Source organism: Mytilus edulis, chromosome 7 (assembly GCF_963676685.1).
Source record: "Mytilus edulis chromosome 7, xbMytEdul2.2, whole genome shotgun sequence".
Taxonomy (NCBI): Eukaryota; Metazoa; Mollusca; class Bivalvia; order Mytilida; family Mytilidae; genus Mytilus; species Mytilus edulis.
The window spans coordinates 86635478-86651132 of record NC_092350.1 but is presented as its reverse complement, the minus strand read 5'-3'; the positions used below and the strand labels follow the sequence as shown (position 1 = coordinate 86651132).

At 34.0% G+C, this 15655-nt stretch overlaps 1 protein-coding gene across 1 annotated transcript in view; it reads left to right on the top strand.

The window, feature by feature from the left end:
* Positions 1-15655, top strand: part of LOC139482712 (uncharacterized) — a 46127-nt gene that overhangs the window by 11615 nt on the left and 18857 nt on the right. The window contains exons 3-4 of the mRNA XM_071266781.1: positions 9350-9589; positions 14779-15330. Coding sequence (XP_071122882.1) covers positions 9350-9589; positions 14779-15330 — 792 coding nt within the window. The remainder of the gene's footprint in view (positions 1-9349; positions 9590-14778; positions 15331-15655) is intronic.

Genomic DNA, 15655 nt, shown 5'->3' with positions numbered 1-15655 from the left:
CGATATTATCAAGATGCTTGATTTCTTGATTGACAACATATTTGTTACGTTCGGAGGACGTGTTTTTCAACAGACTGTCGGCATCCCAATGGGAACAAACTGTGCCCCTCTACTTGCTGACTTGTTTCTTTATTATTATGAGGCTGACTTCATGCAGGAACTTCTTAGGAAGAAAGATAAGAAGTAAGCAATATCCTTTAACTCTACTTTCCGCTATATAGATGACGTTCTTTCACTAAACAATTCAAAATTTGGTGACTATGTGGATCGCATCTATCCCATCGAATTGGAGATAAAGGATACTACAGATGCAGTTAAGTCGGCTTCATATCTTGACTTACATCTAGAAATTGACAATGAGGGTCGGTTGAAGACAAAACTTTACGACAAAAGAGATGATTTCAGCTTTCCAATTGTGAACTTTCCATTTCTAAGTAGCAACATTCCAGCAGCACCTGCATACGGGGTATATATCTCCCAATCGATACGATATTCCCGTGCTTGCATTTCCTATCATGATTTTCTTGATAGAGGGTTACTGCTCACAAGGAAGCTATTAAACCAAGAGTTCCAAATGGTGAAGTTGAAATCATCCCTTCGTAAATTTTACGGACGCCATCACGAGTTGGTTGACCGTTATGGAATAACCGTTTCACAAATGATATCGGATATGTTCCTTACGTCGTAACTACAATCCCCTTCCCTTTCATGAATTTGACCTACCGAATTAGACTATTTACCGGATTTGTAATCATATAAGCAACACGACGGGTGCCGCATGTGGAGCAGGATCTGCTTACCCTTCTGGAGCACCTGAGATCACCCCTAGTTTTTGGTGGGGTTCGTGTTGTTTATTCTTTAGTTTTCTATGTTGTGTCATGTGTACTATTGTTTTTCTGTTTGTCTTTTTCATTTTTAGTCATGGCGTTGTCAGTTTGTTTTAGATTTACGAGTTTGACTGTCCCTTTGGTGTCTTTCGTCCCTCTTTTAAATAATGAACATTTTCCAAATTTGAATATTGCACAGTAAAGGAATAATGAAAAATTGTAGCATTTTTAATTTTTCAATATCAAACGTCAATTCAAAAAATGCTCCAAATTGGAGCATTTTTCATTTTTCAATATCAAACGTCAAATTCAAAAATGCTCCACGTTTTTACAAAAATCTTCTCCTCTGAAACTATTGGCCCAAACTTAGCATTTAGAGCAAATCTGACATGGGGTAAAAGTGTTTATCAGGTCAGGATCTATCTGCCCTGAAATTTTCAGATGAATCAGACAACCTGTTGTTAGGTTGCTGCCCCTGAATTGGTAGTTTTAAGGAAATTTTGCTGTTTTTATACGACCGCAAATTTTGAAAAAAATTTCGTCGTATATTGCTATCACGTTGGCGTCGTCGTCGTCGTCGTCGTCGTCGTCGTCCGAATACTTTTAGTTTTCGCACTCTAACTTTAGTAAAAGTGAATAGAAATCTATGAAATTTTAACACAAGGTTTATAACCACAAAAGGAAGGTTGGTATTGATTTTGGGAGTTTTGGTCCAAACATTTTAGGAATTAGGGGCCAAAAAGGGCCCAAATAAGCATTTTCTTGGTTTTCGCGCTATAACTTTAGTTTAAATTTATAGAAATCTATGAAATTTTGACAAAAGGTTTATGACCACAAAAGAAAGGTTGGGATTGATTTTGGGAGTTTCGGTTTCAACAGTTTAGGAATTAGGGGCCAAAAAAGGGCCCAAATAAGCATTATTCTTGGTTTTCGCACAATAACTTTAGTTTAAGTTTATAGAAATCAATGAAATTTAAACACAAGTTTTATGACCATAAAAGGAAGGTTGGTAATGATTTTGGGAGTTTTGGTCCTAACAGTTTAGGAAAAAGGGGTCCAAAGGGGCCAAAATTAAACTTTGTTTGATTTCATCAAGAATTGAATAATTGAGGTTCTTTGATATGTGGAATCTAACTGTGTATGTGGATTCTTAATTTTTGGTCCATTTTCAAATTGGTCTACATTAAGGTCCAAAGGGTCCAAAATTAAACTTAGTTTGATTTTGACAAAAAATTAATCGGTTGGGTTCTTTGATATGCTGAATCTAAAAATGTATTTAGATTCTTGATTATTGGCCCAGTTTTCAAGTTGGTCCAAATCGGGGTCCAAAATTAAACTTTGTTTGATTTCATTAAAAATTGAATAAATAGGGTTCTTTGATATGCCAAATCTAACTGTGTATGTAGATTCTTTATTTTTTGGTCCTGTTTTCAAATTGGTCTACATTTAAGTCCAAAGGGTCCAAAATTAAACTTAGTTTGATTTTAACAAAAATTGAAATCTTGGGGTTCTTTGATATGCTGAATCCAAACATGTACTTAGATTTTTGATTATGGGCCCAGTTTTCAAGTTGGTCCAAATCAGGATCTAAAATATTATATTAAGTATTGTGCAATAGCAAGTCTTTTCAATTGCACAGTATTGCACAATGGCAAGACATATCTAATTGCACAATATTGTGAAATAGCAATTATTTTTTTAATAAGAGTTATCTTTCTTTGTCCAGAATAGTAAGCAAGAAATATCTAATTGCACAATATTGTGAAATAGCAATATATTTTTTTAATTGGAGTTATCTTTCTTTGTCCAGAATCAACTCAAATCTCTGTTATATACAATGTATATTCACTTTTTACTACCAACTGATAAATTAAAATAATCTTTACCATTCAGTGATAACAAGCAGTTTTTTTTCATCTTAATATTTTATGATGCATTTAAATGAGTAGTTATTGTTGCAAACTCCATTAGAAATTTAATTGAGATTAATTTGGAATAAGGGAAAGGGGGATGTAATAAAAAAAAATGGGTTCAATTTTCTCATAAATTTGAAATGAAATTTCATAAAAAAAAATGAAAATTTCTTCAAACATTTTTTTGAGAGGATTAATATTCAACAGCATAGTGAATTGCTCTAAGAGAAAACAAAAAATTAAAGTTCATTAGAACACATTCATTCTGTGTCAGAAACCTATGCTGTGTCAACTATTTAATCACAATCCAAATTTAGAGCTGAATCCAGCTTGAATGTTGTGTCCATACTTGCCCCAACCGTTCAGGGTTCAACCTCTGCGGTCGTATAAAGCTACGCCCTGCGGAGCATCTGGTTGGTTATTATCTTGAATAATATTATAGATAGAGATAAACTGTAAACAGCAATAATGTTCAGCAAAATAAGATTTACAAATAAGTCAACATGACCGAAATGATCAGTTGACCCCATTAGGAGTTATTGCCCTTTATAGTCAATGTTTAACCATTTTTCGTAAATCTTGGTAATCTTTTACAAAAATCTTCTCCTCTGAAACTACTGGGCCAAATTAAACCAAACTTGGCCACAATCATCATTGGGGTATCTAGTTAAAAAATTGTGTCCGGTGACCCGGTCAACTAACCAAGATGGCCACCATTGCTAAAAATAGAACATTGGGGTAAAATGCAGTTTTTGGCTTATAACTCAAAAACCAAAGCAATTAGAGCAAATATGGCAGGGGTTAAATTGTTTATCAGGTCAAGATCTATCTGCCCTGAAAATTTCAGATGAATCCAACAACCCGTTGTTGGGTTGCTGCCCCTGAATTGGTAGTTTTAAGGAAATTTTGCTGTTTTTGGTTATTATCTTGAATAATATTATAGATAGAGATAAACTGTAAACAGCAATAATGTTCAGCAAAATAAGATTTACAAATAAGTCAACATGACCGAAATGGTCAGTTGACCCCTTTAGGAGTTATTGCCCTTTATAGTCAATTTTTAACCATTTTTCGTAAATCTTGGTAATCTTTTAGAAAAATCTTCTCCTCTGAAACTACTTGGACAAATTAAACCAAACTTGGCCACAATCATCATTGGAGTATCCTAAGTTAAAAAATTGTGTCCGGTGACCCGGTCAACTAACCAAGATGGCTCAGTGATATTGTTTGCCTTAAATTACTGGAGAAGAATCCCAATTTGAAAAAAAAATGGCTTAAAATTATTCCCAAAAAGACAACTTTTTTCCCAATCAGTGCAGTCTCAGTCGTAATTGTGCAAGATTACAAACTAAAAAACACTCATTTAAACATTTTTCATGCCTAAAATGACTATATGTGCAGATTTGAGGGTCTATTTATGTATGATCACTGACAATAAGGCCAACTAAAATTAATTAGTAGATTTTCATCCAAAGTTTTGAAAATAATGGGGTGGGTGGGAGGATTTTATTTTTTAAATTTTATTTAATTTGAAACCTTCTTGTGGCGTGAACTTCATATGTATGCAAGTGTTATAATTACAAAATGTAGCATATACCATGTAAATGTGTAAACATGTTGAAAGAATCGTACATATTTTTCATAATTCTTGAATAAACATCTCTGATTTGCAATGACTGTTCTACATGCAATTGCTACTTTAGAAACCTATTTTCAGTAAACAGTAAAACCATGGAGAAATTCTCTATTCAGTTTGACTACCAACTTCAAATTTATTTTGCTCTCTAAGCGATGGTTTGTAGTCTCTGTAAACTTATGCAAATGCATTGGTATGCAACACAAGTATTATGAATGAAATGAAAACTCAAATAAATGTTGGGAATAGTTAAGTTGGCGCTTTTAAGATTCTCAAGTTATGCAAGAATGACGCATATATAATTACATTGTAAAACATGAAGTTGTTTCAATACTCTTTTAATGGTTTTTTGTGTTTTTAAACCAAAAAAATAGCCATAGGTAAATCTAAGGGTTTTTTAGTACACAATGTGTATGTTTAACGACTTTTTGAACTCAATATACGGTCATATTAGATCTAACAAGTTCATGCTTTTGTCAATTTCTTTAATTCAGTAATATTTTTTCTACCAATTTGTTCCACAATTCTTTGTACATCATTCACAGCCCAAATTTGCCAAAAGTCAATGTATTATTAAATAAATCCACAATTTTCTGATGAAAGAAATTTCCAATTAGTGACATACAACGATTTGTGTTCTTGGACACAGCGTATTTAATACTCGTAACCCGAATATTTCATGCCCTTCTGGTAATCTATCTCTATTCTCTGTAGATGATACTGTCATCATTGAGCAGCAGAATTTGTCAACATAATCGTTTTAAAGTACTCGAAACCACAGGGACTAGGTTAGCAGATTAAAATTTTGTAAATCAATGATTTAAATTTATTTTTTATTATTTCCTGTCTTTTTGCATTACTATATTAACGTATTTAAAGTTGCCCTCACTATTTCTTTGTTTTCTGGCAATGTGCAGATTACTATCCATATCCATATACTGAAAAAACCTAAAGGGATCTAAGTCGCCATCTTGAATTGCCTTCCCTACTTTAGATAAAAAGTAATTAAAAATATGAATAAATTACTATATACCTTACAACAGCCCTCATTTTCTTCCGAAATGATTCTTCTATAACATGCATATTTTGATTTGTGGATTTACAGAACCCTTATGAAGTTTCAGTTGCATTCGTGTCAGAATATTCAAATTTCCCGGCGAAAGCAACGTATCATTCGGAAACTTCTGGTTTGATGCGTTTACCACAACGATCAATCCTTATAAACAGACGAGTGCTGTCCCTTGATTTAATTTTACATATCGAGCGCAAAGTTAACGAATATAGAACCTTTCTTCAAACGGGGTAACATAAATCATTGACTTTTTCGAAGACACATCAATAAATTAAAGAAGTTACTAAAAATATTGACACGTTCAATAGGATTTATAAGGTTTACTTGTTGTACCAGGATATAAAAAAGGGGGAGGGCCGGTTGGTAGGTCAACTTGGAGTAATACTTTGAAAAGTATATTAACTTATTTTACATGCATGTATGAAGTTCAATCGGAAGGCCCCTTTTCCATATACATACATACTCCTCTGATTATATAAGTGTAAGTGTTGTTAAAATATCAGGATGTCAGAAATACAACCCGATAGTTTAGGACAATCATTTGATATTTTCAATGGGCGGAAGGATAGGAGGATAATCTGATATTGAAACAATACATGCACTAACTGTTCAAAGACATTTTTGTTTGATAGTTAATTTATATGAAGGATATCTTGGTGTGGCGTAGGTATGAAGTTAGGGGACAGCACTCGTCTGTTTATAAGGATTTATCGTTGTAGTAAACGCATCAACCCGGAAGTTTCCGAATGATACGTTGCTTTTGCCGGGAAATTTGAATATTCTGACACGAATGCAACTGAAACTTCATAAGGGTTCTGTTATTCCACAAATCAAAATATGCATGTTATAGAAGAATCACTTCGGAAGAAAATGAGGGCTGTTGTAAGGTATATATAGTAATTTATTCATATTTTTAATTATTTTTTATCTAAAGTAGGGAAGGCAATTCAAGATGGCGACTTAGATTCCTTTAGTTTTTTTCAGTACATGGATATGGATAGTAAACTGCACATTGCCAGAAAACAAAGAAATAGTGATGGCAACTTTAAATACGTTAATATAGTAATGCAAATAGACAGGAAATAATAAAAAATAAATTAAAAACATTGATTTATAAAATTTTAATCTGCTAACCTAGTCCCTGTGCTCGAAACAAGAAATATGAAAACCGAAATTTGAAACAGGAAGTTTGAATTAAACGAAATTATTGACGGTTACCAGTAACAGAAATGAACAAAATCGGGAAATCGTAAATTTTTCAAAATAAAAAAAATCGGGGCGGGACGATTTCAGAGGGGCAGGGGGGGATGAAAATCTATCAATTAATTTTAATTGGCCTAAGGGGTATTATTTCAAATGAGAGTTTACCTCTTGAAAGAGGGTCTGCAAATTGAAGTTCCAGTCAAACTCATGGTTTACTATAAATTTTCGAATAAGATAAAAATGACGCATATTTTCCCAATAAAAAAGGGTAGAGGTAGTTTTGAAAAAAGCCAACAATATCACTGTGGCCGCCATGGCTGAAAATAGAACATTGGGGTAAAATGCAGTATTTGGCATATAACTCAAAAACCAAAGCATTAAGAGCAAATCTGTCATAGGTTAAATTGTTTATCAGGTCAAGATCTATCTGCCCTGAAAATTTCAGATGAATCGAACAACCCGTTGTTGGGTTGCTGCCCCTGAATTGGTAGTTTTAAGGAAATTTTGCTGTTTTTGGTTATTATCTTGAATAATATTATAGATAGAGATAAACTATAAACAGCAATAATGTTCAGCAAAATAAGATTTACAAATAAGTCAACATGACCGAAATGGTCAGTTGACCCCTTTAGGAGTTATTGCCCTTTATAGTCAATTTTTAACCATTTTTCGTAAATCTTGGTAATCTTTTACAAAAATCTTCTCCTCTGAAACTACTGGGCCAAATTAAACTAAACTTGGCCACACTCATCATTGGGGTATCTAGTTGAAAAATTGTGTCCAGTGACCCGGTCAACTAACAAAGATGGCCGCCATGGCTAAAATAGAACATTGGGGTAAAATGCAGTTTTTGGCTTATAACTCAAAAACCAAAGCATTAAGAGCAAATCTGGCATGAGGTTAATTTGTTTATCAGGTCAGAATATATCTGCCCTGCAAATTTCAGATGAATCAAACAACCCGTTGTTGGGTTGCTGCCCCTGAATTGGTAATTTTAAGGAAATTTTGCTCATTATTATCTTAAATGATATTATAGATAGAGATAAACAGTAAAAAGCAATAATGTTCAGCAAAGTAAGATTTACACATAAGTAAACACGAACGAAATGTTCAGTTGACCCCTTAAGGAGTTATTGCCCTTTATAGTCATTTTTTTACTTTTTGTATAAATTTTTGTAGATTTTTAGAATTTATTTTCCACTGTTAATACTGGGCCAAGTTCATTATAGATAGAGATAATTGTAGCAACAGGAATGTTCTGTAAAGTAAGATCTACAAACACATCACCATCATCAAAACACAATTTTGTTATGAATTTATCTGTGTCCATTGTTTAATATGCACATAGACCAAGGTGAGCGACACAGGCTCTTGAGAGCCTCTAGTTAAGTAATGTCCCTGCCAGTCAATGTTATATTCATTATTCATTTTAGTTGGTATAGTCAGTTGTACTGTTCATTTGTATATTTAGTACATTGTTTTGGGGACATTAAGGTGTACCCTTGTTTGTCAGTCGCGTTGTACATACGTCCCTCAATTGGTATACCGCTCTAAACTTTAGTTGGTCTCAACTTAATTGTATGAAACTTATAAACAACGGTTATTACCACAAAACACAGATCAAGTTTGAATGCAGGTGGCATCACTTTTACCATTCTAGAGTTACGCCCCTTTACAAATGGAAAAGTTGCTTAAATTATCGTTTCCGTTCTCTAACTTAAGTTTGCCTTTTACAACTTGTGATGAAGCTAATACACAATGCTTATTACCTCAAAACTTTGATCAAGTATGAATTTGGGTAGCATCACTTTCACTGTTATTGAGTTGTGTCCCTTTATATTAACAATATAAGCAAGCGGGGGCATCATCTGTGTCCCATGGACACATTATACTCATTAATTTTATCATCTTTTCCCCCCGGATACCATTGGTATTCATATAATTTAAGGTAGCACAATACAAAGATTTTTTTACTTCCAATCACTAACATTTGAAATGCTGTAACTTTCTTATGAATGCATAGAAAATAAAAAAAAGAGGTACATATAGATAGATAAAAGATTAATCTTTTAAATGAATGTAATATTTTTATTATGCAATCATTATGTAATCAATTATTATGTAATTAGTGGCAAAATCTGGGTAAGGTCACTTGAATGAATTTAGCTCTTTCATCTCTTTAACTATACAGAAAATTTTAACGAAATCTCAATCAACACATCATGGGCTTCAAAAGGGTGTCTCAGATTGTCTCTATGGTATTCTATTCTCTCATAAATCTCCAATTAGTGAAACATTCTAACCACATAAAAGAAGATAATGTTTAATAAGGTGTAAAATTTGTTCTATACATTCTATCTGAAATCTGAGACACCCTTTTGTAGATAATGGCCATAGGAACAACATATTCTAAAATCAAGCCTCTAGGGATACCTATGCAGAAGCTAATTTCATTTGAAAGTGGAAATTTTGTGAAAAATATTTTAGACACCGTTAACATTATAATTGGTTACATAATTGTTGCATAATGCTAACATTGCATTAATTTGAAAGAGTAATCTATTAGCTATCCAAAACTACCACTTTTATAAATTTTCAAGCATTATTAAGAAAGTTACAGCATTTTAAAACTTGGTAGTTGGAGTTATAAAATCTTTGTATTGTGCTTAAGTAAAACATATTCATGTCATTTTTACAGAATATAACAACTTGAAGAAAAAACAACAGTTAAATCGTTTAACGGGTAAAGGTACCTACGAATCGTATGACATGCGCTGTATGGTAACTGGCCAGTTCGCCGTCGGAAAAAGTACTCTGGTGAAGCTATTAGTGGGGGACGTCATTCCCGAAGGGAGACATCCTACAGATGGTATCTCGCTTCTAGAAGGTCGCTGTGGTCTTGACGTCCAAACAAGAGAATGGATTCTTATAAATCCAGGTAAGAGCATGTTTGTTTATGCCCCTGTCGCATTGGAGGGGGAATTAAGTGTTACCCCGGTCCGTCTGAAAGTCTGTCCAAGCATTATTGGGAAACAATACTTGAAAATTTTACCCCACCAAACCCAGGTATATGCAATTATCCCTCAATACTGCATGCTTTGCAGAGAAGCATAAATACCAAATTAGATTGTCACGCCAATTACTCGTTCCACTAAACATAGAAAATGATAGTGCGAGTAGGACATCCATATACTATGGACACATTCTTGTTTGAAACCTATATACTATGATCATTACCACAAAACTAACAACAATTTTTTGAATTTTGGTGACGTCCCTTTTAACGTTCTTGAGTTATGTCCCTTTATAACATTATATGCAAACAGGGCATCATGTGTGTCCCATGGACACATTCTCAATATATTTTAAAAGATTTAAGGTGACTCGGCCCTTTAAAAGTGCGCAGTTTAATTAGATATAGGAAGATGTGGTGTGAGTGCCAATGAGACAACCCTCCATCCAAATAACAATTTAAAAAAAGTAAATCATTATAGGTCAATGTACGGCCTTCAACACGGAGCCTTGGCTCACACCGAACAACAAGCTATAAAGGGCCCCAAAATTACTAGTTTAAAACCATTCAAACGGGAAAACCAACAATCGAATCTATATAAAAAAAAAACCACATTTTTGTCGAGCCTTCGACTTTAGTCGAAAAGCGAGATATAGCGATCCTACATTCCGTTGGCGTCGTCGTCGGCGGCGGCGTCCACAAATATTCACTCTGTGGTTAAAGTTTTTAAAATTTTAATAACTTTCTTAAACTATCCTGGAATTGTAAGAAACTTGGCCAGAAGCTTGTTTATGATCAGAAGATAGTATCCAGAAGTAAATTTTGTAAAAAATAAAATTCCATTTTTCCCGTATTTTACTTATAAATGGACTTAGTTTTTCTTCCAGTTAATTAACATTACATACAGTCTGCAGTTAAAGTATTTAAAACATTTTTAAGATTCTTAAACTAGCCTGGATTTTTACCAAACTTGGACAGAAGCTTCTGACAATCAAAAGATAGTATGGAGAGGAATAATTTTATTGATTTTTTTCATCATTTTTGATGAGTGTGTGATTAACAGCAAAAGTAGGCGAGACACTGGGTTCCGCGGAACCCTTACAATTTTTTTATTAGTTGTTAGTGGCTTTGAACTAGCTGTCAAATAACTGTGAGTACTCTCAGATCTGTGCATTGTGTCTTTTTGTGTATAAGTACCCGGCCACGTCAACTTGTATTTTTGTCCATCTGATGAGTTAAGCCTTTTTCAACTGATTTGTATAGTTCATTCTTATGTTGTACTGTCCAAGTCAGGAGCCTGTACTTCAGTGGTTGTCATTTGTTTATGTGTTACATTTTTTTTTTATATAAATAAGGCGTTCGTTTTCTCATTTGAATTGTTTTACATTGTCTTATCGGAGCCTTTCATAGCTGACTATGCGGTATTGGCTTTGCTCATTGTTGAAGGCCGTTCATGTATAGTTGTTAATGTCTGTGTCATTTTGGTCTCTTGTGGACAGTTGTCTCATTGGTAATCATATCACATCTTCTTGTTTATATTGACCCGTTAGTCCCTCATAATCATCAAACTGTCCGTCTTATGCTTGCCATTGCACCCATCTGAAATTACAGCACAAAACTTTAATAATACTAATGACATAATATTTACATATGCATCTCGACATGATATTATTATTCAGTATCTGTTCTAGGAGTTATGTCAGCGCAAATTATCTTTCAAATTTTAATACACAGTTTGAGTTTACTGTTTTTAAGACGTTTTTTGTTTGGTAAGGAATTAGGGGTTGGGGTGGGGTGCTTTTGTTTATGTATTGTCATTTTTGAGTTAGATTCCATTATTAGTTATGTACAATCAATTGAAGAAATCATTCATGCAAGCCATTTATATCTAAGACATTTTTGCATGTGCAGTTATAATTGATATTCAATACCAATCAAAATTTAGCTTTATTTGACATCATTTTTCAACGCGTCTTTTTACAATCAAAATTTAAATTGCTAAATTGCAAATATTTTTACTCTAAGTGAGAGGTTAATTGTTGTCGAGCCTGCAACTTTTGTTGCAGAATGCTAGACATAGGGATAGTGATCCGGCGGCAGCTACGGTGGCAGCGGCGTTAGCTAACTTCTTAAAAGCTTTATATTTTAGAAGGTAGAAGACCTGGATGCTTCATACTTTGTATATAGATGCCTCATGTTACAAACTTTCCATCAGTCACATGTCCAATGTCCTTGACCTCATTTTCATGGTTCAGTGACTACTTAAAAAAAAAAGTTAAGATTTTTTGTAATGTTAAATTCTCTCTTATTATACATGTGTTATAAGTAATTGGATAACTATATTTGGTATGTGCGTACCTTGCAAGGTCCTCATGCCCCTCAGACAGTTTTCACTTGACCTCGACCTCAATTAATGGATCAGTGAACTAGGTTAAGTTTTGGTGGTCAAGTCCATATCTCAGATACTATAAGCAATAGGTCTAGTATATTCAGTGTATAGAAGGACTGTAAGGTGTACATGTCCAACTGGCAGGTGTCATCTGACCTTGACCTCATTTTCATGGTTCAGTGGTTATAGTTAAGTTTTTGTGTTTTTGTCTGTTTTTCTTATACTATATGCAATAGGTCTTCTAAATTTGATGTATGGAATGATTGTAAGGTGTACATGTCTAGCTGACAGGTGTCATCTGACCTTGACCTCATTTTCATGGTTCAGTGGTCAAAGTTAAGTTTTTGTGTTTTGGTCTGTTTTTCTTTTACTATATGCAATAGGTCTTCTAAATTTGGTGTATGGAATGATTGTAAGGTGTACATGTCTAGCTGACAGGTCTCATCTGACCTTGACCTCATTTTCATGGTTCAGTGGTCAAAGTTAAGTTTTTGAGTTTTGGTCTATTTTTCCAATACTTTATGCATTAGGCCAACTATATTTGGTGTATGGAAATATTTTATGATCTATATGTCTGTTTCGCAGGTTTTATTTAACCTTGACCTCATTTTCACGGTTTATTGCTCAGTGTTAAGTTCTTGTGTTTTTGTCTGTTTTTCTGAATTTATAAGCAATAAGTCAACTATATTTGTTGTATTGAAGAATTGTTGGCTGTACATGTCAGCCTGGCATGGTTCATCTGACCTTGACCTCATTTTCATGGTTCATTGATCAATGTTTTGTTTTCTGGGTTAATGTTGAGTTTATGTGACAGTTGTAATAAAGCTTTATATTTGGTCTATCAACATAATATCTATGATTAGTAAAGAAGGCGAGACGTTTCAGAGTGTGCACTCTTGTTATATTTTATAGTGTGTGTTTCTATGTTAGGATGATACACTATTGTTCTTTATAAAAGTGAAAGTCGGTACCTATTAGATTGTTTAAACCATGAGTTCCAAATGGTGAAGTTGAAATCATCCCTTCGTAAAGTTTAAGGACGCAATCACAAGTTGGTTGACTGTTATGGAATAACCGTTTCACAGATAATATCGACATGTTCCTTATGTCGAAACTACAATACCCTTACCTTTACACGAATGTGACCTACCGAATTATACTTTTTACTGGATTTGTAATAACATAATAAACACGACGGGTGCCACATGTGGAGCAGGATCTGCTAACCCTTCAGAAGCATCCGAAATCACCTCAGTTTATGGTGGGGTTCGTATTGCTTAGTCTTTAGTTTTCTATGTTTTGTTATATGTACTATTATTTGTCTCTTTGTCTTTTTATTTTTGGTCATGGCGTTGTCAGTTTGTTTTCGATATATGAGTGTGACTGTCCCTCTGGTATTTTTAGTCCCGCTGCAAGTCTTTCTGATGTTCAGTAGTTGTCTTTGTTGATGTGGTTCATAACTGTTTATCGTTTCTTGTGATATATATATATATACTTTGATTACCTCCCTCACACTTCTTGAAAATTATGCATACAGAAATGATGATTGTCTTGAGATGATCAGCTGTAAAAAAAAGTTATTAGTTACTATTGATTAATATTAATTTTAACCATGACTGTATGTCATTTTATATTTTAATATTTAATGAGGTATTTAAATGAGTAATTATTGTTGCGAACTCCATTAGAAATTTGAATTGAGATTATTTTTGAAATAAGGTAAAGGGGAGGTAAAATAAAATTGGGAGGGAGATACATATTTGTCGGTGGGGTGGTACAATTTTGCTCATTTTAGATTTCAGAAATTAAAATGAAAATTTCTTCATTAATTTTTTTTTAAGGAGATTAATATCCAACATCCTAGTGTATTGCTCAAAAGCAAAATAAAATAATTTCATTAGACCATATTTATTCTGTGTCAGAAACCTAAGCTGTGTCAACTTTTCAATCACAACCCAAATTCAGAGCTGTATCAAGCTCGAATGTTGTGTCTATACTTTTCCCAACTGTTCAGGGTTCGACCTCTGTGGTTTTATAAAGCTGCGCCCTGCGAAGCATCTGGGTAATATATATATATATATATATTATTGACCTATCATGGTTTACTTTTATAAATTGTTATTTGGATGGAAAGTTGTCTCATTGGCACTCACACCAAATCTTCCTATATCTAGACCGTTGGTTTTCCTGTTTGAATAGTTTAACAGTTGTCAATGTTAAGACCCTGTATAGCTTGCTGTTTGGTGTGATTGAAGGCTCTGTGTCGAAGTTCGTACTTTGACCTTAACATGCTATGATAGTTTACTTTTAACGTTTGTGACATGGAAGGGGAGTTGTATCTTTGTCACTCCTACCACATCTTCCTACTTCTATTGTAGTCTGGGTTTGGTATATACACATAGAATGTTATCACCCTCTAATGTACAATGCCATAGAAGCGCATCATATAGAACACCATATAGCGGATTATTTTAGCGGGTGTAAAATATCGCGGTTGACATCTAAAAAGGTATACGAAATATTTAGGCAGTAATTATTTTGGCGGATTAAAAACTTTTATCAATTTTATTGCATGTGCGCTTTTTAATTGGCGGAATTTATTTTGGCGATTTTGTTCTATCTGCGAAAATAAGCGAAAATGTACACACCGCGAAAATCACCCGCTTTAAGTTAAGCATTTATTTTAACTTTTTTATACTAGAATTCTTTTTTGTTCTTCTTATAGGAAGTTATAACGCCATGGATGTTGTTTACAATAAGGTTTTAATGACTTCAAGAGACGAGAAGGGAACAAATTCAAGTGAAAAGTTAGACCAACATCAAGCATCAGATATTAGTCCTGCTGGAAGTAAAGACGATAACATGGGTAATCCAGGTGTCCTACAGCAATCACAAGCTATGGCATTGCCTCTGCCATCAAACACATCAGATACTATCTCTAACCAACCCCCATCAGCCATACCTTTATCACCGGAGACGTCCTCCAGTGTGCCTCTATCACGACAGCAGTTGAAACAGAAAATGAAAGCAAAGATGACTATAGATGAAATCAGAAGAAAAATGGAAAAAGTCCTAAAGAGTGGAAAGTACAAGATGAAAGTTGGAAGACTCATCTTCTGGGATTTTGGTGGACAGTATGTTTATTATACAACACACCAGACCTTCATGACCTATAGAGCTTTGTTTCTTGTTGTTTTTGATGGAAGCAAAGGATTACATGAGCAGGTTCCTGATGTCTTGTGCTTTCCAGGGCAGCATATGACTCCAACCCCAGCAGGTATTATTATGAAACTATTCATTTTATAAATCAACTTTGTACTTGTTTGGCTCTATAAATATTTTGATATGAGCGTCACTGGTGAGTCTTATGTAGACGAAACGCGCGTCTGGCGTACTAAATTATAATCCTGGTACCTTTGATAACTATTTACACCACTGGGTCGATGCCACTGCTGGTGGACGTTTCGTCCCCGAAGGTATCACCAGCCCAGTAGTCAACACCTCGGTGATGACATGAATATTAATGATGTGGTCATTTTTATAAATTTCCTGTTTACTAAACTTTGATTTTTTTTAAAACTAAGGCTTTTCTTATCCCAGAC